This window comes from Agelaius tricolor, unplaced genomic scaffold (assembly GCF_023055355.1).
Source record: "Agelaius tricolor isolate 1412-34295 unplaced genomic scaffold, bAgeTri1.0.p SCAF_104, whole genome shotgun sequence".
Classification (NCBI taxonomy): Eukaryota; Metazoa; Chordata; class Aves; order Passeriformes; family Icteridae; genus Agelaius; species Agelaius tricolor.
Genome location: NW_027269364.1, coordinates 236,274 through 259,869, shown reverse-complemented (window position 1 = coordinate 259,869; position 23,596 = coordinate 236,274). Strand labels below are relative to the sequence as shown.

General features: G+C 64.0%; 5 protein-coding genes across 7 annotated transcripts in view; 3 read left to right on the top strand and 2 right to left on the bottom strand.

Moving 5' to 3' along the window:
- Positions 1–8,049, top strand: part of UBA1 (ubiquitin like modifier activating enzyme 1) — a 30,330-nt gene extending 22,281 nt beyond the window's left edge. The window contains exons 19-26 of the mRNA XM_071419357.1: positions 957–1,031; positions 2,053–2,242; positions 3,665–3,753; positions 3,841–3,933; positions 4,661–4,852; positions 5,610–5,711; positions 6,355–6,455; positions 7,742–8,049. Of these exons, the coding sequence (XP_071275458.1) occupies positions 957–1,031; positions 2,053–2,242; positions 3,665–3,753; positions 3,841–3,933; positions 4,661–4,852; positions 5,610–5,711; positions 6,355–6,455; positions 7,742–7,877 (978 nt within the window). The 3' untranslated portion in view covers positions 7,878–8,049. The remainder of the gene's footprint in view (positions 1–956; positions 1,032–2,052; positions 2,243–3,664; positions 3,754–3,840; positions 3,934–4,660; positions 4,853–5,609; positions 5,712–6,354; positions 6,456–7,741) is intronic.
- A 380-nt stretch (positions 8,050–8,429) lies between these two features.
- On the bottom strand, positions 8,430–11,179 carry CCDC115 (coiled-coil domain containing 115). Its single transcript, XM_071419363.1, has 6 exons — positions 11,047–11,179; positions 10,614–10,714; positions 10,083–10,186; positions 9,600–9,691; positions 9,224–9,352; positions 8,430–8,925 (listed from the first exon to the last, which is right to left on the bottom strand). Exons 1-6 carry the CDS (start codon positions 11,162–11,164, stop codon positions 8,729–8,731), a joined length of 741 nt encoding a protein of 246 aa, XP_071275464.1. The 5' UTR covers positions 11,165–11,179; the 3' UTR covers positions 8,430–8,728.
- A 37-nt stretch (positions 11,180–11,216) lies between these two features.
- On the top strand, positions 11,217–15,939 carry IMP4 (IMP U3 small nucleolar ribonucleoprotein 4). Of its 2 annotated transcripts, none has more exons than XM_071419362.1 (9): positions 11,217–11,353; positions 11,697–11,805; positions 12,153–12,236; positions 12,809–12,912; positions 14,113–14,245; positions 15,045–15,199; positions 15,363–15,457; positions 15,534–15,604; positions 15,684–15,939. In XM_071419362.1, exons 1-9 carry the CDS (start codon positions 11,351–11,353, stop codon positions 15,794–15,796), a joined length of 867 nt encoding a protein of 288 aa, XP_071275463.1. In that variant the 5' UTR covers positions 11,217–11,350; the 3' UTR covers positions 15,797–15,939. The 2 variants fall into 2 exon arrangements, with proteins under 2 accessions (XP_071275463.1, XP_071275461.1); XM_071419360.1 differs by having other exon boundaries at positions 12,803–12,912.
- On the bottom strand, positions 15,886–17,734 carry LOC139586155 (tyrosine-protein phosphatase non-receptor type 18-like). The gene is made up of 5 exons (XM_071419364.1): positions 16,982–17,734; positions 16,678–16,733; positions 16,380–16,591; positions 16,208–16,282; positions 15,886–16,088 (listed from the first exon to the last, which is right to left on the bottom strand). Exons 1-5 carry the CDS (start codon positions 17,030–17,032, stop codon positions 16,021–16,023), a joined length of 462 nt encoding a protein of 153 aa, XP_071275465.1. The 5' UTR covers positions 17,033–17,734; the 3' UTR covers positions 15,886–16,020.
- Positions 17,735–17,849: 115 nt separating this feature from the next.
- Positions 17,850–21,945, top strand: LOC139586152 (vacuolar fusion protein MON1 homolog B-like). Of its 2 annotated transcripts, XM_071419359.1 has the most exons (6): positions 17,850–17,982; positions 18,422–19,143; positions 19,198–19,498; positions 19,909–20,725; positions 20,826–20,973; positions 21,739–21,945. In XM_071419359.1, the coding sequence occupies exons 2-6, from the start codon at positions 18,535–18,537 to the stop codon at positions 21,919–21,921; spliced, it is 2,058 nt and encodes a 685-aa protein (XP_071275460.1). In that variant the 5' UTR covers positions 17,850–17,982; positions 18,422–18,534; the 3' UTR covers positions 21,922–21,945. The 2 variants fall into 2 exon arrangements, with proteins under 2 accessions (XP_071275460.1, XP_071275459.1); XM_071419358.1 differs by having other exon boundaries at positions 17,851–17,982; positions 18,422–19,498.
- Positions 21,946–23,596: the final 1,651 nt, after the last annotated feature.

Genomic DNA, 23,596 nt, shown 5'->3' with positions numbered 1-23,596 from the left:
CCTATTAATCCCATTAGTTACCTCATTTACCCCAACCTCATTTACCCCAATATCTGCCAGCTGCTGCACAATTTCCCCCCGGGACAGGTGCGAGAGCCTTAATCGCCTCGTTATTTAATTAATTACCTCATTAGCCATGATTAATGACACTATTAACCCCATTGGTTACCTTATTTACCGCCATTGCTTCATTTACCCCAACCTCATTTACCCCAACATCCGCCAGCTGCTGCACAACTTCCCCCCAGGAAAGGTGGGACTGCCTTAATTAATTTGTTTATTTAAGTAATTACATTTTCAGCCCAGATTAATTACCCCATTAACCCCATTAGTTATCTCATTTACCCCAGTCAATTACCTCATTTACCCCAACAGCCACCAGCTGCTGCACAAATTCCCCCCAGGACAGGTGGGAGTCCCTTAATGAACTCATTAACCTGATTAATTACATTGTTAGCCCTAATTAATAACCACAGTAACCTCGTTAGTTACCTCATTTACTCCACTATCTGCTAACTGCTGCACAAATGGGAGAGCCTTTGTTGCCTTGTTAATTTAATCAATTACATCATTATCCCTGATTAATTACCACATTAATTACCTTGTTTACCCCATTGCTTCGTTTACCCCAATTAATTACCTTGTTAACCCTATTAATTACTTCATTTACCCCAATTAATTACCTTGTTAACCCTATTAATTACTTCATTTACCCCAATTAATTGCCTTGTTAACCCTATTAATTACCTCATTTACCCCAATTAATTGCCTTGTTAACCCTATTAATCACCTCATTTACCCCAATACCTGCCAAGACAGGGGAGCACCTCTTGATTGCCTCGTTAATCTAATTAATTACCACGTTAACCTAAACAATTGGCTCATTAACTCCAATTATTAATAGCTCATTAAGCTCAATTAATGACCTCGTTAACCCTGATTTTCTCCCCCTTTAGAAAACGAACTCGGGGACCCTGTTCTGGTCGGGGCCCAAGCGCTGCCCCCACCCCCTCGTGTTCGACCCCGACAACGTGAGTGGGGTCACCTGGGGGGGGGTGGGGACATCACCTGGGGGGGTGGGGACATCACCTGGCTCACCTGTGGGGCTGGGGATGTCACCTGTGGGGCCGGGGTTGTCACCCGTGTCACTCTTTGGGCCCCACCATCCTAAAAATCATTTTTTGGGAGTTCTTGGGCATTGTTGGGTTCCAGTTTTTGGGTGCCATCCCTGCTTCATGGCTACCACCCCTGCCCCGTGGGTGCCACACCTGTCCCCCATGGGTGCCCCTCTGGGTGCCACCCTTGCTCCTCTGGGTGCCAGCCCTGCAACGTGGGTGCCCCCCGTGGTGCTCTAGGTGCCACCTTCCCCCTATGGGTGCCCCTCTGGGTGCCACCCGTGCCCCGCGTCCCGCAGTCCCTGCCCCTTTGGGTGCCACCTGCCCCCTATGGGTGCCCCTCTGGGTGCCACCTGTGCCCCGTGTCCCACAGCCCCTGCCCCTTTGGGTGCCACCTGCCCCCGTGTGTACCCCCAGTCCTCTCTGGGTGCCACCCATGCCCTGTGTCCCTCAGCCCATGACCTTCTGGGTGCCACCTGTGTCCCTCTGGGTGCCACCTGTGCCCCTCTGGGTGGCCCCCAATCCCCTCCAGGTGCCACCCGTGTCCCGCAGTCCCTGCCCCTTTGGGTGTCACCTGCCCCTATGGGTGCCCCCCATGCCCCTCCGGGTGCCACCTGTGCCCCTATGGATGCCACCTGTGCCCCTGTGGGTGCCACACCTGTCCCCTTTGGGTGCCACCTGCCCCCCGTGGGTGCCCCTTTGGGTGCCACCTGTGCCCCTGTGGGTGCCACACCTGTCCCCTCTGGGTGCCACCCATGCCCTGTGTCCCACAGCCCCTGCCCCTTTGGGTGCCACCTGCCCCCCGTGGGTGCCCCCAGTCCCCTTTGGGTGCCACCTGTGCCCTGTGGGTGCCTCCCACGCCCCTCTGGGTGCCACCTGTGCCCCTCTGGGTGCCACCTGTGCCCCTCTGGGTGCCACCTGTGCCCGTGTCCCCCAGCCCCTGCACCTGGACTACGTGGTGGCGGCGGCGAACCTGTTTGCTCAGAGCTACGGCATCGCGGGCTCGCGGGACCGGGCGGCCGTGGCCGAGCTGCTGCGGCACGTCCGGGTGCCCCCGTTCGCGCCCAAGGCCGGCGTGCGCATCCACGTGTCCGACCAGGAGCTGCAGAGCGCCAGCGCCGCCCTGGGTACGGCACGGGGGCACTGGGAGCACTGGGAGAGGGGCTGGGGGCACTGGGAGAGGGACTGGGGGTACTGGGACAGGGGATGGGGGCACTGGGAGCACTGGGAGAGGAGCTGGGGGTTAGGGTTAGGGTTAGGGTTAGGGTTAGGGTTAGGGTTAGGGTTAGGAGCACTGGGAGCACTGGGAGAGGGGCTGGGGCACTGGGAAAGGGACTGGGGGCACTGGGAGCACTGGGAAAGGGACTGGGGGCACTGGGACAGGAGCTGCAGAGCGCCAGCGCCGCCCTGGGTATGGGACAGGGCACTGGGAGCACTGGGAGAGGGGCTGGGGGCACTGGGAGCACTGGGAGAGGAGCTGGGGGTACTGGGAGAGGGGCTGGGGGTACTGGGAGAGGAGCTGGGGGTACTGGGAGAGGGGCTGGGGGTACTGGGAGCACTGGGAGAGGGGCTGGGGGCACTGGGAGCACTGGGAGAGGAGCTGGGGGTACTGGGAGAACTGGGAGAGGGGCTGGGGACACTGGGACAGGAGCTGCAGAGCACCAGTGCTGCCCTGGGTATGGGATGGGGGCACTGGGAGCACTGGGAGAGGAGCTGGGAGCACTGGGAGAGGGACTGGGGGTACTGGGAGTACTGGGACAGGAGTTGGGGGGCACTGGGAGATGGACTGGGGGCACTGGGAGTACTGGGAGAGGCACTGGGGGCACTGGGACAGGAGCTGCAGAGCACCAGGGCTGCACTGGGTACAGGATGGAGGGAGACTGGGAGAGGGGCTGGGGGTACTGGGAGCACTGGAAGAGGGGCTGGGGTACTGGAAGAGGGACTGGGAGCACTGGGAGCACTGGGAGAGGGGCTGGGGGCACTGGGAAAGGGACTGGGGGCACTGGGAGAGGGACTGGGGGCACTGGGACAGGAGCTGCAGAGCATCAGTGCTGCCCTGGGTACAGCATGGGGGGCACTGGGGGCACTGGGTGAGGGACTGGGGGATACTGGGAGAGGGGCTGGGGCACTGGGGAGCTGCCAATGCCACACTGGGCACAGGCTGGGGCCACTGGGTGTACTGGGGGCCTGGCAGTGCCACTGCAGGTGAGGGGCTGGGGGGTCCCACAGGTGCCAGAGGGTGCCAGGGGAGTCCCACAGGTACCCAGGGGGTGCCAGGGGAGTCCCACAGGTGCCATGGGGGTGCCAGGGGGGTCTCACAGGTGCCAAGGGGGTGCCAGGGGAGTCCCACAGGTACCCAGGGGGGTGACAGAGGGTGCCAGGGGGGTCCCACAGGTGCCCAGGGGGTACCAGGGGAGTCCCACAGGTGCCATGGGGGTGCCAGAGGGTGCCAGGGGGGTCCCACAGGTACCCAGGGGATGCCAAGGGAGTCCCCCAGGTGCCCAGGGTGGTGCCAGGGGGGTCCCACGTGTGCCCCTCCCTCCCCACAGACGACGGGCGCCTGGAGGAGCTGAAGGCGTCGCTGCCCAGCCCCGAGGAGCTCCCAGGGTTCCGGATGTTCCCCATCGACTTTGAGAAGGTGGGTGCTGCCCCCCCCCCCCCCCCCAGGGTGCTGCCCCCTTTGGGTGCCCCCTGCCCACCTTCACCCACCCCTGGCTGTCCCCAGGACGATGACACCAATTTCCACATGGATTTCATCGTGGCCGCCTCCAACCTGCGGGCGGAGAACTACGACATCCCCCCCGCCGACCGCCACAAGGTGGGCACTGGGAGGGACTGGGGATACTGGGAGCACTGGGGAGGGACTGGGGAGGGACTGGGGATACTGGGAGCACTGGGGAGGGACTGGGGGATACTGGGGAGGGACTGGGGAGGGACTGGAGGGTACTGGGGAGGGACTGGGAGACACTGGGGAGGGATTGGGGGGTACTGGGAGCACTGGGGAGGGACCGGGGAGGGACTGGGGACACTGGGAGCACTGGGAGAGCACTGGGGAGGGACTGGAGGGTACTGGGAGCACTGGGGAGGGGCTGGGGGATACTGGGGAGGGACTGGGGAGCACTGGGGGGGCACTGGGGAGGGATTGGGGGGTACTGGGGGCACTGGGGAGGGACTGGGGGACACTGGGGGCACTGGGGAGGGACTGGAGGAGGGTTATTATGGGGTGCTGCGGGGTTTTTATGGGGTTTTTATGGGGTGCTATGGAGTTTTTTATGGTGTTATTACGGGTGCTGGGTGTGCTTTGGCATATTCCAGGGGTTATTATGGGATGCTGTAAGGTTTTTATGGGTGCTGGGGGGTGCTTTGGCATATTCCAGGGATTATTCTGGGATGTGTGGGGCACGCACAGAACCCATACAGACCCCACAGTGTCCGTGTGCCCTTTATGGTTCTGTGAGACACTCAGACTGATTTTTTGGGACCATCCCCCAAACCCTAAATCCCTTTTTTTTTATTGTTTTTTTTTTGTGTCTTTCTCCCCCCAGAGCAAACTGATCGCGGGGAAGATCATCCCGGCCATCGCCACCACCACGGCGGCCGTGGTGGGCCTGGCGTGCCTGGAGCTCTTCAAGCTGGTGCAGGGGCACCGCCGGCTGAGCTCCTACAAAAACGCCTTCCTCAACCTGGCCCTGCCCTTCGTGGGCTTCTCCGAGCCCCTCGCCTGCCCCCGCAACAAGGTGGGCACTGCCAGGGCCGGGGGGCATCGGCACCGGCGGGATTGGGGTGGCTGGGGGGCAGCAGGAGGGGGTTTGGGGTCGCAGTGGGGCTGGGAGGTGTGGGGAGAGGGGGTTTGGGGTCACAGTGGGGCTGGGGGTGTGGGGAGAGGGGATTTGGGGTCACAGTGGGGCTGGGGGTGTGGGGAGAGGGGGTTTGGGGTCGCAGTGGGGCTGGGGTCACTCCCAGAGGGGATTTGGGGTCACAGTGGGGCAGGGGTCACTCCCAGAGGGGATTTGGGGTCACAGTGGGGCAGGGGTCACTCCCAGCAGGGATTTGGGGTCGCAGTGGGGCAGGGGTCACTTCCAGAGGGGATTTGGGGTCACAGTGGGGCCGGGGTCACTCCCAGAGGGGGTTTGGGGTCACAGTGGGGCTGGGGGTGTGGGGAAGGGGGATTTGGGGTCACACCAGGGCAGGGGTCACTCCCAGCAGGACTTTGGGGTCACAGTGGGGCAGGGGTCACTCCCAGCAGGACTTTGGGGTCACAGTGGGGCAGGGGTCACTCCCAGAGCGGGTTTGGGGTCACAGTGGGGCAGGGGTCACTCCCAGCAGGGATTTGGGGTCGCAGTGGGGCAGGGGTCACTCCCAGCAGGGATTTGGGGTCACAGTGGGGCAGGGGTCACTCCCACAGGGGATTTGGGGTCACAGTGGGGCTGGGGTCACTCCCAGCAGGGATTTGGGGTCCCCCCATGGCTCTGACTGTCCCCACCGTGTCCCCAGTACTACGAGGTGGAGTGGACGCTGTGGGACCGGTTCGAGGTGCAGGGGCTGCAGCCCGACGGGCAGGAGATGACGCTGCGCCAGTTCCTCGCCTACTTCAAGGTACTGGGAGGGACTGGGAGTGACTGGGAGGGACTGGGATGGGGGCAGGCAACAACTGAGGGACCCCTGACCAAGAGGGGAGTGCTGGGAAGAGGGCAAAGGTCACACCCCTGTGGTGGCTGATGTCCCCAAGGCCACAGGGTTCCCATGGTGGCCAATGTCCCCAAACCCTGCTGACCCCTGCGATGGCCAATGTCCCCAAGGCCGCAGGGTTCCTGTGGTGGCCAATGTCCCCAAGCCTTGCTGACCCCTGTGGTGGCCCATGTCCCCAAGGCCATGTGTGCCCCATGGTGGCCAATGTCCCCAAGGCTATGAGGTTCCTGTGGGTGCCCCATGGTGGCCGATGTCCCCAAGGCCGCAGGGTTCCTGTGGTGGCTGATGTCCCCAAGGCCATGTGTGCCCCATGGTGGCCGATGTCCCCAAAGCCGCAGGGTTCCCATGGTGGCCAATGTCCCCAAACCCTACTGACCCCTGTGGTGGCCAATGTCCCCAAGGCCGCAGGGTTCCCGTGGTGGCCAATGTCCCCGAGCCCCGCTGAGCCCTGTGGTGGCCGATGTCCCCAAGGCCGCAGGGTTCCCGTGGTGGCCGATGTCCCCAAGGCCATGGGTGCCCCATGGTGGCCGATGTCCCCGTGTCCCCACAGAAGGAGCACCGGCTGGAGATCACCATGCTGTCCCAGGGCGTGTCCATGCTCTACTCCTTCTTCATGCCGGCCGCCAAGCTGCGCGAGCGCCACGACCAACCGTAGGGACACCGGGGACACTGGGGGACACTGGGGACACTGGGGGATGCTGGGGACACTGGGGACACAGGTGGGGTTGGAGGAAGGGCACGGCCTGTGGCAGGGACGTGTCCTGGGGACAAGAACGCAGCCCTGAGGTGGGGGAAATGTCCCAGGGGTGGGGACAGGGCATGGCTGTGTCCCCTCCGTGTGTGCCCTGGCATTCCCTCCCTGTCCCCAGAGGATGATCCGTGTCACATCTCCCTGCCTGCCGTGTCCCCCGGTCTCCATACGCTGACAAGAGACCCCATGTCCCTGCAATGTCCCCTGTCCCCTCAGGATGACAGAGGCCATGCCCCCATGTCCCCTGTCCCTGCAGGATGACAGAGACCAAACCCCATCTCCCACCCTGTCCCCCCAGGATGACCATGCCCCATGTCCCTGCAATGTCCCCCATGTCCCCACAGGATGACAGAGGCCATGTCCCCCATGTCCCTGCCATGTCCCCCCTCTCCCCGCAGGATGACAGAGGCTGTGCCCCCTGTCCCTGCCATGTCCCCCCTGTCCCTGCAGGATGACACAGACTGTGCCCCCTGTCCCTGCCATGTCCCCCCTGTCCCCGCAGGATGACACAGACTGTGCCCCCTGTCCCATCCCCACAGGATGACACAGACTGTGCCCCTGTCCCTGCCATGTCCCCCCTGTCCCTGCAGGATGACACAGACTGTGCCCCCTGTCCCTGCCATGTCCCCCCTGTCCCTGCAGGATGACACAGACTGTGCCCCCTGTCCCTGCCATGTCCCCTGTCCCATCCCCACAGGATGACAGAGGCCGTGCCCCATGTCCCTGCCATGTCCCCCCCATCCCCTGTCCCCACAGGATGACAGAGGCCGTGCCCCCTGTCCCTGCCGTGTCCCCAAGTCCCCTGTCCCCGCAGGATGACACAGACTGTGCCCCCTGTCCCTGCCATGTCCCCCCTGTCCCCACAGGATGACAGAGGCCGTGCCCCCTGTCCCTGCCATGTCCCCCCTGTCCCCGCAGGATGACAGAGGCTGTGCCCCCTGTCCCTGCCATGTCCCCTGTCCCATCCCCACAGGTTGACACAGACTGTGCCCCATGTCCCTGCAATATCCCCTGTTCCCACAGGATGACAGAGACCCTACCCCCTGTCTCTGCCATGTCCCCCCTGTCCCCTGTCCCCACAGGATGACAGAGGCCGTGCCCCCTGTCCCTGCCATGTCCCCCCTGTCCCCGCAGGATGACAGAGGCCGTGACCCCTGTCCCTGCCATGTCCCCCCTGTCCCCGCAGGATGACAGAGATCGTGACGCGGGTGTCCAAGAAGAAGCTGGGCCGCCACGTCAAGGCGCTGGTGTTCGAGCTGTGCTGCAACGACGACAGCGACGCCGACATCGAGGTGCCCTACGTGCGCTACACCATCCGCTAGGGGGCGCCCGGCCCCGCCCCTCCGCCCGGCCACGCCCCCCGCACAGGCCACGCCCCGTCACGCCCCGCCCCTCTCCCATAGTCGTTGTTGTGTCGGCCCCGCCCCCTGGGTGGGGGCGGGGTCTGGGGGCGGGGCGAGGGCCCCGCCCAATAAACATAGACCTTGGCAAAAAGGGGGCGTGTCTGAGTCACGTGGCGCTGGCAGGGCCGGCATGTGACAGCACAGAGGTGACAATTGACCCTATGGTGGCACTGCTGTGGCTGGCATGTGACAGCAGGGACAAATGAGCCCGTGGTGCCACCAGCATGTGACAGCAGTGACAATGGTACTGCCATGGCTGGCATGTGACAGTGGTGACAAATGATCCCATGGTGCCACCAGCATGGCCAGCATGTGACACCAGTGACAATGGCACTGCTGTGGCTGGCATGTGACAGCAGGGACAAATGACCCCATGGTGCCACCAGCATGGCCAGCATGTGACAGAGGTGACACATTATTCCGTGGTGGCATTGGCTATGGTGGCACTGGCACATCTGTCACAGACAGCAATAACGTGTGACCCTGTGGTGGCACCAGGGTGACTTTATTGGGGGTGGGGACATGGGGGAACCACCCTCAGTCACCTGCTGGGCTTGGTGTCACCTGCAAAGTCCTCAGTGTCACCTGGTGTCACCTCAGTGCCACCCGCAGGCCTTGGGGACTTGGTGTCACCCACAGGCAGGTGCTGCTGTCCTCCGTGTCACTGGTGGCAGCTGTGTCACCTGTGAAAGGTCACCGTGTCACCTGTGTCCCCATGGCTCACAGTGTCACCTGTGTCCCCACGCGTCACCTGCAGACGTGTCCTCGTCTCACGCAGTCACTGAGGTCACTGTGCCACCCTCGGTGTCCTTGCTGTCCCCAGGGCTTCCCGTGGAGCTCTGGCTGTCCCCGCTGTCCCCATTGTCCCCATCCAGGTGACGTTTCTGCCGCAGGAGCTGCCGGTACCGGGCGGCCGCCGCCTCCATGGTGGCCTGGAGCTCGGCCACCTCCACGGCCAGCGTCACCCCTGGGGACAGGGGGACACCAGGGCGACCGAGGAGGTCACGGGGGCCACGACCTTTAGGCCCTCCCCAGGTTTGGGGACACCCCAGATTTGGGGTTTTCCCCCCGTTCTTGGGTCCCTCTGGGTTTGGGGACCTTTGCTGGTTTTTGGGGTCCCCCCAGTTTCTCCCAGTCCCTCCCCAGTTCTTCCCATTTCCTCCCAGTCCCTCCCCAGTTCTTCCCATTTCCTCCCAGTCCCCCCCATTTCCTCCCATTTCCTCCTAGTTCCTTCCCAGTTCCTCCCAGTCCCCCCCAGTCCTCACCCTTCTGGAAGCTTCCCTGGGCCTGCCTCAGACTGGGGGGCACCAGGACCCCAAACCAGCCCAGGGGGTCTGGGGGGGGGCGGCTGGGGGTCCCCCCTTTTTCAGGGGCTCCCCGGCGCTGCCGCAGCCCTGGGGGAGAGAGAAAGGTCAGAGACCCCCCCCCAAAAAACAACTGAGGGACCCCCAAACACCCCCAGGACCCCTCAGAACCCACCCAGCACCCCAAATTCCCCCCTCCCCAATTCCTCCCTTGCCCCCCCAGCACCCATGGGTGACATCCCCAGACCCCCCAGTCTGTCCCCAACACCCACCGGGGGCCTTCTGGGGACCCCCACACCCACGGGACCCCCCCCAAGGGACCCCAAACCCCCCTCACCGTCACCCCCCCCCTGCTGGGGGTCGGGGTCCTCGGGGTCCCCCCCTGTTCCAGGCACCTCCTCAAAGTGGGGGCGTCCCTCTGGGTCCTGCCTGGGGGTGACACAGTGGGGACAGCGTCACCACCATGTCCTGGTGGCACTCGGCCATCACAGGGGCATCCCAGAACTCCTAAACTTCCCCCACACTGGAGACATTGATGTCACCCCTGTGTCACCTCCCCAAACTGGGGTTGGGTCCCTGATGTCCCCATCCCCCTGTCCTTCCTTGTGTCACTGCCACCCCCCTCAGTGTGTCCCCAATGTTCCCATGTCCCTCCTTGTGTCACTGCCACCCCCCTGAGTGTGTCCCCAGTGTCCCTCCCAAGGTCCCACTGTCCCCCCCCATGTCCCTGTCACCCCAATGAGTGTCCCCAGTGTCCCTCTCTGTGTCCCTGCCACCCCCCTGAGTGTGTCCCCAATGTCCCAGTGTCCCTGTCCCCCACCTGTGGCACACACGGACTCGGGGCACCATGGTGGCCCCGTACTGCAGGGAGGAGACGCGGTGACATCCCAGAGAGTAACGGGCCTGAGCCAGGGACAGCCACCCCTGTGGGGACATTGGGGACATCAGGGACACAGCATGGGGACAGCCACCCCTGCAGGGACATTGGGGACACAGCACAGGGACAGCCACCCCTACACAGACACAGGGGGACATTGAATGGGACAGAGGCACATGGCATTAGGGACAGTCACACGGGGGGACACGGGACATTGTGGCGTGTCCCTTTGTGTCCCCACAGTGGGTGACACGTCCCCTGAAGATGTCCCATGATGGGTGGTGTGTCCCCAGCCATGTCCCCACAGCAGGGGACTGTCCCCAGCTGTGTCCCCATGGGGGTTGGCACATCGCTGTAGCGGGTGACACCCGCCAGGTGTGTCTCTGTGGCAGGTGGCACCTCCTCACACGTGTCCCCGCGAGGGGTGGCGTGTCCCCGTAGTGTCCCCATTGTGTCCCCATTGTGTCCCCTCACCTGCCGCAGGTGCTGCTCCAGCTGCTCCCGCCGCTGCTGCAGCAGCTCCAGCGCCTCCATCACCTCCAGCGCGGCCGCGTCCAGGGACAGCGACAGCGACCCTGGGGTGGGGGACACGGCTCAGGACCCCAAACAACACCCGGGGGCACCCCAGGGGCTCCCCCAGACCCACCAAAACCGCCCCGCAGAGGGACCGGCCCGGTGTCCCCACAGTGTCACCCATGTCCCCGGGAACCCCCCCCAGACACCTCCGGGTCCTCAGAGACCCCATCAAGACTCCTCCGGGCCCCCGGAAACCCGCTCAAAAAACCCTCAGGATCCCTGAATCCCCAAAACGCTCCCGATCTTCTGAAAACCCCCCAAAACCCTCGGAGAGCCCTAAAAACACCCCCGGGAGCCCCAGAGACCCCCGGAGCCTCCGGCCCTCCCTCACCGTCCATCGCCGCCCTCACCGCGGCCTCAGGCCCGGCCCCGCCTCGTCCAATCCCAGCCCGCCCCGGCACCTCTCGACCAATCAGCGGGCGCCGCAGCCCGGGAGGCGGGGCCTGCATGAGGGCCGGCAGCTCAGCGGAGTGACGCCGACCCGGCCGCCATCTTGCGTGAGGGCGCAGCGGTTCCTCCCCTTTCCGGCAGCACCGCGCGCTCCCATTGGTCCGCCGGTGCTCGGCCAATGGGAGGCGGCGATGCTGGGAGGTGCCGGCGTGTGAGGAGCATCGCGGAGCGGAGTGATCGCGACCATGGTGAGGGGCCGGGGGTTGGGTCGGTGCTCCTGTGTCCTCATCGTGTCCCCGTGTCCCTGTCGTGTCCCACATGACGTCCCAAACCTCTCCTCCGTGTCCTCCAACCTCTCATTTCCACGGCCCCCACAGCGGGCCCTCCCCCCTGCCCAGTGTCTCCATATCTCCCCTCACGCGTCCCTCACTCTGTGTCCCTGTCCCCTGTTGTCCCCCGATGTCCCCGCTGTCCCTCATCCCTCCATGCCTCCCCCTCAGTGCCCGCCATCCTCTCATTCCTCCATATCCCCCTCACCGGGCCCTTCCCCGCATCCCCCCGTGTGTCCCCGTGTGTGTCCCCGTGTCGCAGCTGCGTCGCCAGGCCCGGGAGCGCCGGGAGTACCTGCAGCGCCGGGCCAAGGAGCAGCAGCAGCAGCGGCAGCGGGAGCGAAGGGAGAGCCTGAAGCGGGCGCTGGACGGTACCGGAGGGGCACGGGAAGGGGGCGAGAGAGGGGCTGGGGGGGGGGAAAAGGCACCCAGAGGGGTGAAGTGGGGCCGGGAAGAATTTGGGGGGGTTTGGGAAGAGTTAAGGGGTGTTAGAGGAGATTCCGGGTGTGTGAAAAAGGAGTTGGGGGCGGCAAAGAGGATTTGGAGGAGTTGAGGAGAATTCTGGGGGGTAGAGAGGAGTTTAAGGGGTTATTTGGGGGTGTTAAAGAGATGAGATGGGGGTGCTGTGGGCCCAGGGGGTTATTTGGGGTTGGGGCAGTGGCATTGGGAGGGTTGGGGGTCCTGTCTGAGCCCCCCCGTTTCTCTCCTCACCCCCCAGAGAATCGGCTGCTGCCCACGGAGCTGCGGCACGAGGCGCTGGCCCTGCAGAAGGAGCTCGAGTTCGACTTCCAGGCACCGGGGGGTGAGAGGGACCCCCAAATCGGGCAAGAGGGACCCCAAAATCAGGGGGGAGGAATGGGTAGAGGGACCTTTAAATCAGGGGGAAAGAGACCCCCAAATCGGGGGGGAAAGGTGGGGAAAGGGACCCCCAAATTGGAAGAGTTTGGAATTTCCAAACCCAGGGGTTGGGGACAGGCAAGACCCTTGAATGAGCTGGACCCCAAAATGGGGAGAGGGGAATCCAGGGACAGGAGGGAGGCAGCCCAAAAAAAGACTTTAAAAGAATTTGTCTCCAGTTTCAAGAGTTTCCTCAAATTCTCTGGGTGTTTAAATTCCCCAGATAAGATTAAATTCACCCCAAAATGAGTGTGGGGCTGCACCAACACCCACAGTCTGGGCTGTACCCCAAATCTGGGCCTCGTTCCTCCCTCACTGGGCCATAAATCCCCCCAAAATTGGAAATTAAATCCCCAAAATCCCCCCAGAACCATCACTGGATTGACCCCAATGACCCTGGGGTGGGTGTGGCTGCACTGGGCGGGGCTGGGAATGCAGGGAGGGTGTGGCCTGACAAAGCCCCGCCCCCAGAGACAGGTGACAGCCAGGATGACGAGTACAGGTGGGCGGGGCTGGAGCCCCCCAAAGTGATGGTGACGACGTCACGTGACCCCAGCGCCCGCCTGCGGCTCTTTGCCAAGGTGGGCGTGGCCAGGTTCGGGTGTGGCTCTGGATGGGTGTGGCTGGATTAGGGTGTGGTCTGGGGGTGGGTGGGGCTTGTTTGGGTGGGGCTCATGAGTGGGTGGGGCCAGTTTTGGGTGGGCGTGGCCCAGCCTCAGCACCCTGACCCCACCCCTTGTGGCTCCTCCCATGGGGGTGTGACCTCGAACAAGGGTGGGTGTGGTTTGAAAGTGGGAGGGAGTTAGTTGGCCCCACCCCTTGAGGGCTGTGCTAGGGATGAGCCAATGCTGGGCCGTGAAACCCACAGGAGTGGGAGGAGTCTTTGTGGGTGTGGCCTGAAAGTGGGCGTGGCTCATAGTGACCCTTAAATGGTTAAGGGGCGGAGCCAGGGGATGAGTGTGTCACTGTCACCGTGTGCTGGGGGGACACAGGGGAACACAGACTTGGGGACATGGGGGGGTGATTTGGGGGACACAGGGGAGGCGATTTGGGGGACATGGTTGGGGATGATTTGGGGACACAGGGGAGGTGATTTGGGGGACACAGCGTGATTTGGGGGACATGGTTGGGGATGATTTAGGGGACATGGAGGAGGTGATTTGGGGACACGGGGAAGGTGATTTGGGGGGGTAATGGGGTAATTGGGGGGTAATTTGGGGGACACAAGGGGCGTGATTTGGGGGACACAATGAGGGTTATTTGTGGGACACAGGAGGGTGACCGGGGACATGGAGGAGGTGATTTTGGGGACATGGGAGAGGTGATTTGGGGGACACCAGGGGGGTGATTTGGGGGACATGGGAGAGGTGATTTGGGGGACACCAGGGGGGTGATTTGGGGGACATGGGAGAGGTGATTTGGGGGACACAGGGGGTGATTTGGGGGACACGGGGTGATTTGGGGGACACCAGGGGGTGATTTGGGGGACACAGGGGGTGATTTGGGTGATTTGGGGGACATGAGGGGGGTGATTTGGGGGCCATGGGAGAGGTGATTTGGGGGACATGGGAGAGCTAATTTGGGGGACACGGGGGGTAATTTGGGGTACATGGGAGAGGTGATTTGGGGGACACAGGGGGTGATTTGGGGGACATGAGGGGAGTGATTTGGGGGACCTGTGGACGCTGCAGTGTCCCAAGCTGGGGTGACACCAACAGGGCGTGGCAGGGCTGTCACTGAGCCCGCCCCGTGTCCCCGTGTCCCCGTGTCCCTGTCCCCAGGAGCTGTGCCTGCTGCTGCCCGGGGCTCGCCGCATGAACCGCGGCCGTGCCGAGCTGGGCGCTCTGGTGGCGGCGTGCCGGGCCGCGGGCGTCACCGACCTGCTGGTGCTGCACGAGACCCGCGGGCGGCCCGGTCAGTGCCAAATGGGGGGGCTGGGGGCGCCTTCTGGGGTCTCTGCTGGGAGGGGAGGGCCTGGGGAAGTGCCCTGGAAGGCTGAGGTAGCACAGAGCTAGGCTGGGTTAATTGATAATAAAGGAGGGATTTGTTAAAAGGGTATTCTCAGTGGATGCAGCTTGGGCAGCACGAGAGCTGCAGCCAAGGTGAAGCAGACTGGGCACAAAATGAACCCAAGATGGACCAAAATGGGCACAAAATGAACCCAAGATGGACCCACGTGGTCACAAAATTAATGCAAGATGAACCAAACTGGTCACAAAATGAACCCAAGATGAACCAAAATGGTCACAAAATGAATTCAAGATGGACCCACATGGTCACAAAATGAACCCAAGATGGACCCAAATGGTCACAAAACGGACAACTGCTCATGCTCACAGGGTCTCTCATTTTTATAAGTCCTGCTCCATTTGCATATTGGAGTTAATTGTCTAATTATGGCTTTAGGTTATGAAGTTCCATCTTTCTTGTTTTTCTCTTTTCAATCCAAATGGTTTTATGTTCTTGGGCCTGCGATTTTGATCACTGTCCTTGCTCCCCAGCCAGAGAAGGAATAAGGAATTGTTTTGTGTCCTATCTGTGCAGAGAGCCCACCAACATTTAATATCAAGCTCAGACCCACACATTAAAGCAGCACAGAATCTGAAAAGCATAAAACCTAAAACCTGAGGGACAAGGGGAGTGGGTGGGGCTAATCCCAAGGGGGGTGTGGCCTCTTTTGTGGGTGTGTCCTCATCAAGCTCCACCCCCCCAGACGGGCTGACCGTGTCTCACCTGCCCCACGGCCCCACTGCCCACTTCACCCTGAGCGGGGCCGTGCTGCGCCAGGAGGTCGGGGGGCTCGGGGGGGCCCCGCTGGCCGCCCCCCACCTGCTGCTGCTGCGCCTGGACTCCACGCTGGGGAAAAGGGTAAGGCTGGAGGGACACTGGGGACAATGGGGGGACAATAGGGGAAAGGGGGACGCACACCTGGGGGGTACACGGGGAGGAAATGGGGACACCGGGGAGGAACACGGGAGGCGCCAGGGGTGGGGTGAGCCCATCTCTGCCCCCATCCCTGTGCCCCCTCTAGGTCGGGACCATCCTGAAGCACCTGTTCCCCGTTCCCCGTGCCGACAGCCGCCGCGTGGTGACCTTCGCCAACGAGGACGACGTCATTTTAGTGCGGTGGGTGACACATGGGTGACACATGGGGGACACGGACAGACCCCCCCCAGGCCTGTCTGACCCCCCCTCCCCACAGGAACCACGTGTACCGGCGCCGGGGGCGCACGGTGGAGCTGGAGGAGGTGGGACCCCGATTCCAGCTGAGGCGTGAGTGTCCCCCGCTGTCCCCAACAGCCCTAAAAATGTCCCCAATGTCCCACCAACCCCTCCCCGTGTCCCCCCCCAGCCTACCTGATCCGCCTGGGGACCCTGGAGCAGGGGGACGCGGCCGACGTGGAGTGGCGCTGGCACCCGTACACGGCCACGGCCCCCAAACGCCGCCTGCTCAGCGCCACCTGAGCCCCCCAGGACCCCCCCAGGTGGGACCCACCTGCACACCTGAGACCACCTCGGCAGCTGAGACCCCTCTGGACCGGCCCAGGCACGGCTGGGTTTCTCACAATCGGTTTTTATTATTTGCCATAATAAATGGGTTTTGTCTATATCGGGTTCTGTAAGGGTCAGGCGGGTTCTGCTGCAGCCCCTCCTCTGTGTGGGGGGGGCCCAGGGATCCGGACCCCCCCTCACACCTGGGACCACTCGGCCGGGGGGTCCCGCGGGCCCTTGGGCTTCCCGATGCGGAAATTAAACCCTGAGGGGAGGAGTGGGGGTCAGTGAGGGGGGGCTGGACATTGATGTCCCCCCAGGACCCCCCAAACCCCTCCCAGTCACTGAGACCCCCCCCAGAACACCAGGGACCCCCATGCTCACCCAGGCAGGGGCCGCTGCCGGTGTCCGTGGGGGGGGTCACAACCTCGTAGGCGCCATCCGAGGGTCTGGGGGAGCCTGGGGGGGGGGGGGGGGGGGGGGAACCAGGGTCAGAATTATCGATCCTGGGGACCCCTGAGCCCCCCAAAAACCCCCCCGAACCCCCCCCACTCACCTGCCGGGCTGGGGGAGGGGCGGTGCACGGGGCTGCCCGGAAGGGAGCACGTGCCCGAGGGGGCGGAGTCTCTTCCGAAGGGGGCGTGGTCTCTTCCAAAAGGGGAGGGGGCTCTCCCCGCGGCCCCGCCCCCCCGGCGGGGCTTGTTGACCACGGCGTAGGTGACGTCCATGGCGGGGGGCGCGGGGGGCTCGGCCGGCACCGAAACGCTCCTGGAGGGGCGGCGAGGGAGGCGACACCTGTCCGGGTCACCTGTCCCCCGCTGCCCGGCTCACCTGTCCCCGCTGCGAGCACTCACCTGAGCAGCGCGGGCCGCAGAGCCCGGCGGGCCACGGCGTCCTGGTACAGGGGGGCCTGGGGAGGCAGGGGTGGGGGTCACCTGCGGCCCCCCCAAACTGGGGCGGCCGGAGCTCCCGAGTCCCCCCAACCTCTCGGATTCCCCCCCGAGCTCTTGGGGTCCCTCCCGGCCGTCCGGGTCCCTTCTTTCACTTCCCCTTTCCGGGGGCAGGAAGTGCCGCGGCCGCCCTCGTGCCCCCACCCCGCCCCGGATGCTCGCGGCCCCCCAGGCTCCCCCCAGAACCGGGGTCCCCCTCCTCTCTCACCTGGACCCCGCGGGACAGGCTGAGGTGGCCGGGGGGCGGTGGAGGTGCCATGGGGGTCCGGGATGGGGGGGGTCTCAGGTGTGTGGGGCACCGAGGGGACCTGGGGGGTTTTCAGTGCCCCCCGGGCCCCGCCCCCGGCTGGAGCCCCGCCCCTGGGCTGGACCCTAAAGCTCCGCTGGGAATTCCCGGTGGCGCTTTGGGGGGCTCCTGAGGGACCCTATAGACACTGCAGGGGCTGTTTAGGGGCTCTTTGGGGCTTCTTGGGGTGCCTATAGACACTGCAGCGTCTGCAGGGGCTGTTTTGGGGCTCTTTAGGGCTTCTTGGGGTCCCTCTTGCCCCTGTAGCGAGTCTGGGGGGGCTCTACAGACCCCACAGAGCCTCTGTAGAGATTTTGGTGTCCTTATGGACCCGACAGTCCCTGCATGGGTCCCCTAAAGCTCTTCGGGGGTGCCTATAGAGTTTTTGGGGTGCCCTAGAGCTCTTCGGGGGTACCTATAGAGTTTTTGGGGTGTTCCTAGAGCTCTTCGGGGGTGCCTGTAGAGTTTTTGGGGTGCCCCAAAGCCGCCCCGGTGTGTCTGTGGCTGCCGGGGCTCACCCGGGAGGCGCTGAAGTTGCGATGGGGCCGTGCCGGGGGGGTCGCAGGGTTGCCCCCCACATTGAGGGGTCCCCTATGGCCCTGCGGGGGCGGGGCCAGGCGCCTATAGCCGCTATAGGGATCGCTGTGGCCCCGCCCTCCGCAATGAGGCTGCGTTCTGACCCCGCCCCTTTGTGACGTCACAGAGAGTCATGAGGGAAGAGGGTGGAGCGGGAAAACCCGCCAAAAGAGGCGTCACTCCTTAGGCCCCGCCCCGCGGTCGCTGATTGGTGCGCCCGCGAAGGCCGCGCCTCCTTCCTCCGCGCCGCGCGGTGATTGGTGGATGCGGCGGCGCGGTGACGTCACGGGGCGCGCGGCGCGGCGGCCCCGGAAGCGGCGGCAGCGGCGGGAGCGGGAGCGCGGCCGGTGAGCGCGCGCGGGGCGGGGACAGCGCGGGGGCGGGGACAGCGGGGGCGGGCACGGCTGGGGGCGGGGCCTGAACGAGGGCGGGGCCGAGTGGGGAGGGGGCGGCCCGGGGGCGATCTCGCCGGAGGGCGGGGCTTTGTGAGGGGGCGGGGTGGCCCGGGGGCTCCGGGGGCGGAGCTAAAGTTCTTTGGGGCGTGGCTTGCCGCTGTGTGGGCGTGGCTTCACTTTAGGGGCGTGGCCTGGGAGGCACGTGTGGGGTGTTCCGGGGTGAGGCTCGGTCGGGGCGTGGCTTGTTGTCAGTGGGCGTGGCATATGCAAAGACCACCAGGACTGGGACATACTGGGTGGGGCTGGAGGTGTGGCCACAAGGTGTGGATTAGGGGTGGGGTGTGGTCTGTGAAGCCACGCCCCCGGTGAGCCCACCCCATCTCCCCCACAGGTGCCCAGGAGCCCTGACCCCACCCTTGGTGAGGGCAGGGTGGGGCAGGGCGGGGCTGTCCAGGTGTGCAGGCACCGCCCCGGCGCCCCCTGCTGGTCACAGGTGAGGCAGAGATGGAGCCAGGCAGGACAGTGGACACGGCGTCCCCAAGCTGTCACCACAGCGGGGACGATGAGGAGGAAGATGTGACAGCAGCGGCAGCCGTGACATCATCCGCGTGTCACCCTGCTGGGAATGAGGAGGAGGAGGACAAGGAGGTGGCAGCAGTGGTGACAGCCACAGCGTCCCTGAAGTGCCACCCCAGTGAGAAGGAGGAGGAGGAGGTGGCAGTGGCCATGGCATCCCAAGGTGGGCCATGTGGCAGGGATGAGGATGTGATGGCAGCAGTGACAGCAAAAGCAGCCACAACGTCCCAGGGCTGTCATCCCAGTGAGGAGGAGGAGGAGGAGGTGACCACAGCAGGGACATCCCTGGGGTGTCCCCCACTTGGGGGTGAGGAGGAGGAGGTGACCACAGCAGGGACAGCAGCAGTGACATCCCCAGGCATTCAACCCAGTGAGGAGGAGATGACCATGGACGCAACGTCCCCAGCACGTCCTCCTGTAGGGGATGAAGAGGAGGTGACAACAGCGGTGACATCCCCAGGGTGTCACCCCAGTGAAGAGGAGGTGACAGCAGCAGTGACATCCCCAGAGTGTCACCGTGAGGAGGAAGAGGAGGAGGTGACGGCAGCAGTGACGTCCCCAGGGTGTCACCGTGAGGAGGAAGAGGAGGAGGTGACGGCAGCAGTGACGTCCCCTGTGTGTCACCCCGGTGAGGAAGAGGAGGAGGTGACGGCGGCGGTGACGGCAGCGGCGGCCACATCGGCGCCGGGCGGGCGGCGCGGTGCAGACGAGGACGTGGCGGCCGCGGGCTGGCGAGCGCGGCGCAAACACGTGTTCGTGCTCAGCGAGGCCGGGAAGCCGATCTACTCCCGGCACGGCAACGAGGAGGCGCTGGCGGCCACCATGGGTGTGATGATGGCCCTTGTGTCCTTCATCCAGAGCGGCGGCAACGCCATCCGGGCCATCTGCTCCGGTACGGGGCCAGCGGGGGGCGGACACAGAACCCCCAGATTTACACAGACCTGTGGGTAACCCCAAACCTGCATAGCACCACCCCCAGGTAGCCCCGAAACAGCCCCCACAGGTACGGCCGTCCCTGCTCCAAACAGCCCCCTCCAAACACAACATCCCAGCCCCAAAACCACCTCTCGCAGGTACAGCTGAATCTACCGAATCAGCCTGCCCAGGTACAACCAGCCCCCCAAAACTCTCTTCCCCCCCAAACCCCTTCCTGGCTCCTGCCACCCCCCTAAAAACCCTGCCTTGCTACAGCCACTCTCCAGAAACACCACACCCCACAATGTCCAGGTACATCTGGCTACCCCCAAACCCTCCGTGTCCCCCCGCCCCGTGTGACCGCCGTGTCCCCTCTCTCCCCCGCAGAGGACCGCACGCTGGTGTTCGAGCAGCGGGGCCCGCTGCTGCTGGTGTCGGTGTCCCGCACACGGCAGTCGGCGGCGCAGCTGCGGCGGGAGCTGGCCTTCGTTCACGAGCAGATCCTGTCGCTGCTGACCCGCGGGGGCATCGCCCGAGTCTTCGCCCGACGCCGCGGCTTCGACCTTCGCCGGCTGCTGGCGGGCGCCGAGGCCGTGCTGGACCGGCTGCTCTGCGGGGCCGCGGCCGACGGGCGGCTGCTGCTGGGGGCCGCTCGCTGCCTGCCCCTGCCCGGGGGGCTCCGCCGCGCCGTGTCCGGGGCCCTGCGCCGCGCCGCCGCCGCCGCCCGCCCCGCGCCCGCCCTGGCCGTGCTGGCGGCCCGGGGCCGCCTGGTGACGGCGGCGCGGCAGCGGGCGCTGGCCGAGGGCGGGCGGCTCTGCGCCAGCGACCTCCACCTGCTGCTCAACCTGCTGGGCGGCGGGGCGGGCGCGGGGGCGGGCGAGGTGTGGACCCCCGTGTGCTTGCCGCGCTTCAACCCCGATGGGTATTTCTATGCGTACGCGGCGCGGCTGGGCGAGGAGGAGGAGGAGGGCGTGACGCTGATCCTGCTGTCCACGGAGCGAGAGGGATTCTACGCGGCGGCTGCGTGCCGGAGGCAGCTGGAGGACACGCTGCGGGCGCAGGGCTGGCTGGCCGAGCTGGCGGCGGCCGTGCGAGGGGGAGCGGGGTACGGCCCGTCCCGTCCCGGCGCCCCCGAGCTCCGACACTTCCTCTACAAACCCTTGGAAGGGCCGGAGGAGATGCAGCAGCTGCCGCAGTTCACCAGGTGCGCGGATGGGGGGGGGGGACACGCCAGAATTGGGGGGGGTGGGAGTGTCCCTGACCTTCACCTGACGCCCGTGTCCCTCCTCCCTCACTGGCCGCAGCCCCGAGCTGGAGGAGCCCTACACCAGCGAGGAGGAGCAGCACCGGCTCTTCGACCTGTACCACTACCTGCACAGCCGGGTGCACAGCCCACACCGGCCCCTGCGCCTGCTCTACCACGTGGCTGAGAAGGAAACGCTGCTGGCCTGGGTGAGCCGCGGGGAAGGAGCCCTCAGCAGGGCCCAGAGGCAGCAGCACCTGTTGGTGCTTTCCTGAGAAGATTCCAGAGTTAGTGGGGGTCACTGGCTGGTGGTGCTGTCGGTAGATCCTGCAGTTAAAGGGATGTGGTGTCATCAGTGAGTCCCACAGTTAATGGGACATGGTGTCATCAGTAGGTGCCCCATTTAATGGGATTCTCACTGGTGGTGTCAGTAAATCCTGCAGTTAATGGGATGCTCACTGGCAGTGCCATCAGTAGATCCCACAGTTAGTGGGATGTTCCTTAGCGGTGTTGTCAGTAGATCCCACAGTTAACAGGTTGCAGTGTCATCGGTAGATCCCACAATTAATGGGATGCTCAGTGTCAGTGCCATCAGTAAATCCCACAATTAATGGGATGTTCAGTGTCAGTGCTGTCAGTAAATCCCACAATTAAGGAGATACTTACTGGCAGTGCCATCAGTAGATCCCATAGTTAACAGGATGTTCCCTGGTGGTGCTGTCACTAAATCCCACAATTAATGGGATGCTCACTGGCAATGCCATCAATAGATCCCAAAATTAACAAGATTTTCACTGGCAATGCCATCAGTAGATCCCACAATAATCAAGATTTTCACTGGCAGTGCCATCAGTAAATCCCACAGTTAACGGAATGCTTGGTGTCAGTGCTGTCAGTAAATCCCCAAATTAACAAGATTTTCACTGGCAGTGCCATCAGTAAATCCCACAGTTAACAGGCGTGGGTTCCCACAGGTGACCAGTAAATTCGAGCTGTACAGCTGCTTCAGCCCGCTGGTGACGAAGGCGGGCGCCATCGCCGTGCTGACCAAGCTGCTGCGCTGGCTCAAGAAGGAGGAGGACTGGCTGTTCATCCGCTACCCGGCGCCGTTCTGCGCCGCGCCCGCGCGCCCCGAGGGGCCTGAGCCCGAGGGCTGACAATAAACACTGAGAGCCCGGGGAGAGTCCTGACTCCGGGGGGACTGGGGGGACAGGGGACACGGCCTGAGGGGTGAGGGGATCGGGGGACACGGCCTGAGAGGTGAGGGGATGTCCTGAGGGGTAAGGGGACATGGCCTGAGGGGTCAGTGGATGGCAGGGACATCCTGAGGGGTCAGGCGACATCCTGAGGGGTCAGGGGATGGGGGGACATGGCCTGAGGGGTGAGGAGATGGAGGGACATCTTGAAGGGTGAGGGGACATCCTGAGGGGTCAGGGGACATCCTGAGGGGTGAGGTGATGGGGGGACACGGCCTGAGGGTCGAGGAGATGAGGTGACGTCCTGAGGGATGAGGGGATGGCTTGGACACAGCCTGAGGGGTGAGGGGACAGGGGACATCCTGAGGGGTGAGGGGATCGGGGGACACGGCCTGAGGGGTGAAGCGATGAGGGGACATCCTGAGGGGTGAAAGGACAGGGGGACATGGCCTGAGGGGTGAGGTGATGGGGTAACATCTTGAGGGGTGAGGGGATGAGGGGACATGGCCTGAAGGGTGAGGAGATGAGGGGACATCCTGAGGGGTCAGGGGATGGCAGGGACATCCTGAGGGGTGAGAGGATGAGGGGACACAGCCTGAGGGGTGAGGGGACGTCCTGAGGGGTCAGGGGACATCCTGAGGGGTGAGGGGATCAGGGCACACGGCCTGAGGGGTGAGGGGATGGCAGGGACATGGCCTGAGGGGTGAGGAGATGAGGGGACATCCCCTCAGGATGGGGGGACACGGCCTGAGGGGTCAGGGGACATCCTGAGGGATGAGGGGATCAGGGCACACAGCCTGAGGGGTGATGGGATTGGGGGACACGGCCTGAGGGGTGAGGGGATCGGGGGACACGGCCTGAGGGGTGAGGAGATGAGGGGACATCCTGAGGGGATGAGGGGACATCTTAAGGGATGAGGGGATGAAAGGACATGGCCTGAAGGGTGAGGGGACATCCTGAAGGGTGAGGGGACATCCTGAGGGGTCAGGGGACATCCTGAGGGGTGAGGGGACAGGGGGGACACAGCCTGAGGGGTGAGAGGATCGGGGGACACAGCCTGAGGGGTGAGGAGATGGCAGGGACATGGCCTGAAGGGTGAGGAGATGAGGGGACATCCTGAGGGGTGAGGGGACATCCTGAGGGGTGAGGGGATGGGGGGACACGGTCTGAGGGGTCAGGGGACATCCTGAGGGATGAGGGGATGGCAGGGACATGGCCTGAGGGGTGAGGGGATGGGGGGACACGGCCTGAGGGGTGAGGGGATGAGGGGACATGGCCTGAAGGGTGAGGGGCCATCCTGAGGGGTGAGGGGATAGGGAAGGGGGGAGAGGAGATGAGAACAGCGACAGAGAAAGGGGAAAAGGGAACTGAAAATGAGAGGAATGCGGGAGGGAAAATGGGGAGAAAACCTTAAAGAAAAGGTGGGTAAGAGCAGGCAAAAAGGAGGGGAAATGGGGCAGGAAAGAGAGGGGTGAGGAGACAGAAATCAGTGGGAAAATGTGACAGGAAAGGCTGGAAGAGGTGACAAGAAATGGAGAGCAAAAATAGACAGGAAAGGGAGCAGAAAAAGGGAAGAGGATATGCTGGAAGAAGTGACAGATTGGGGGTGAAAAGGGGACAGAAAATGATATCAGGA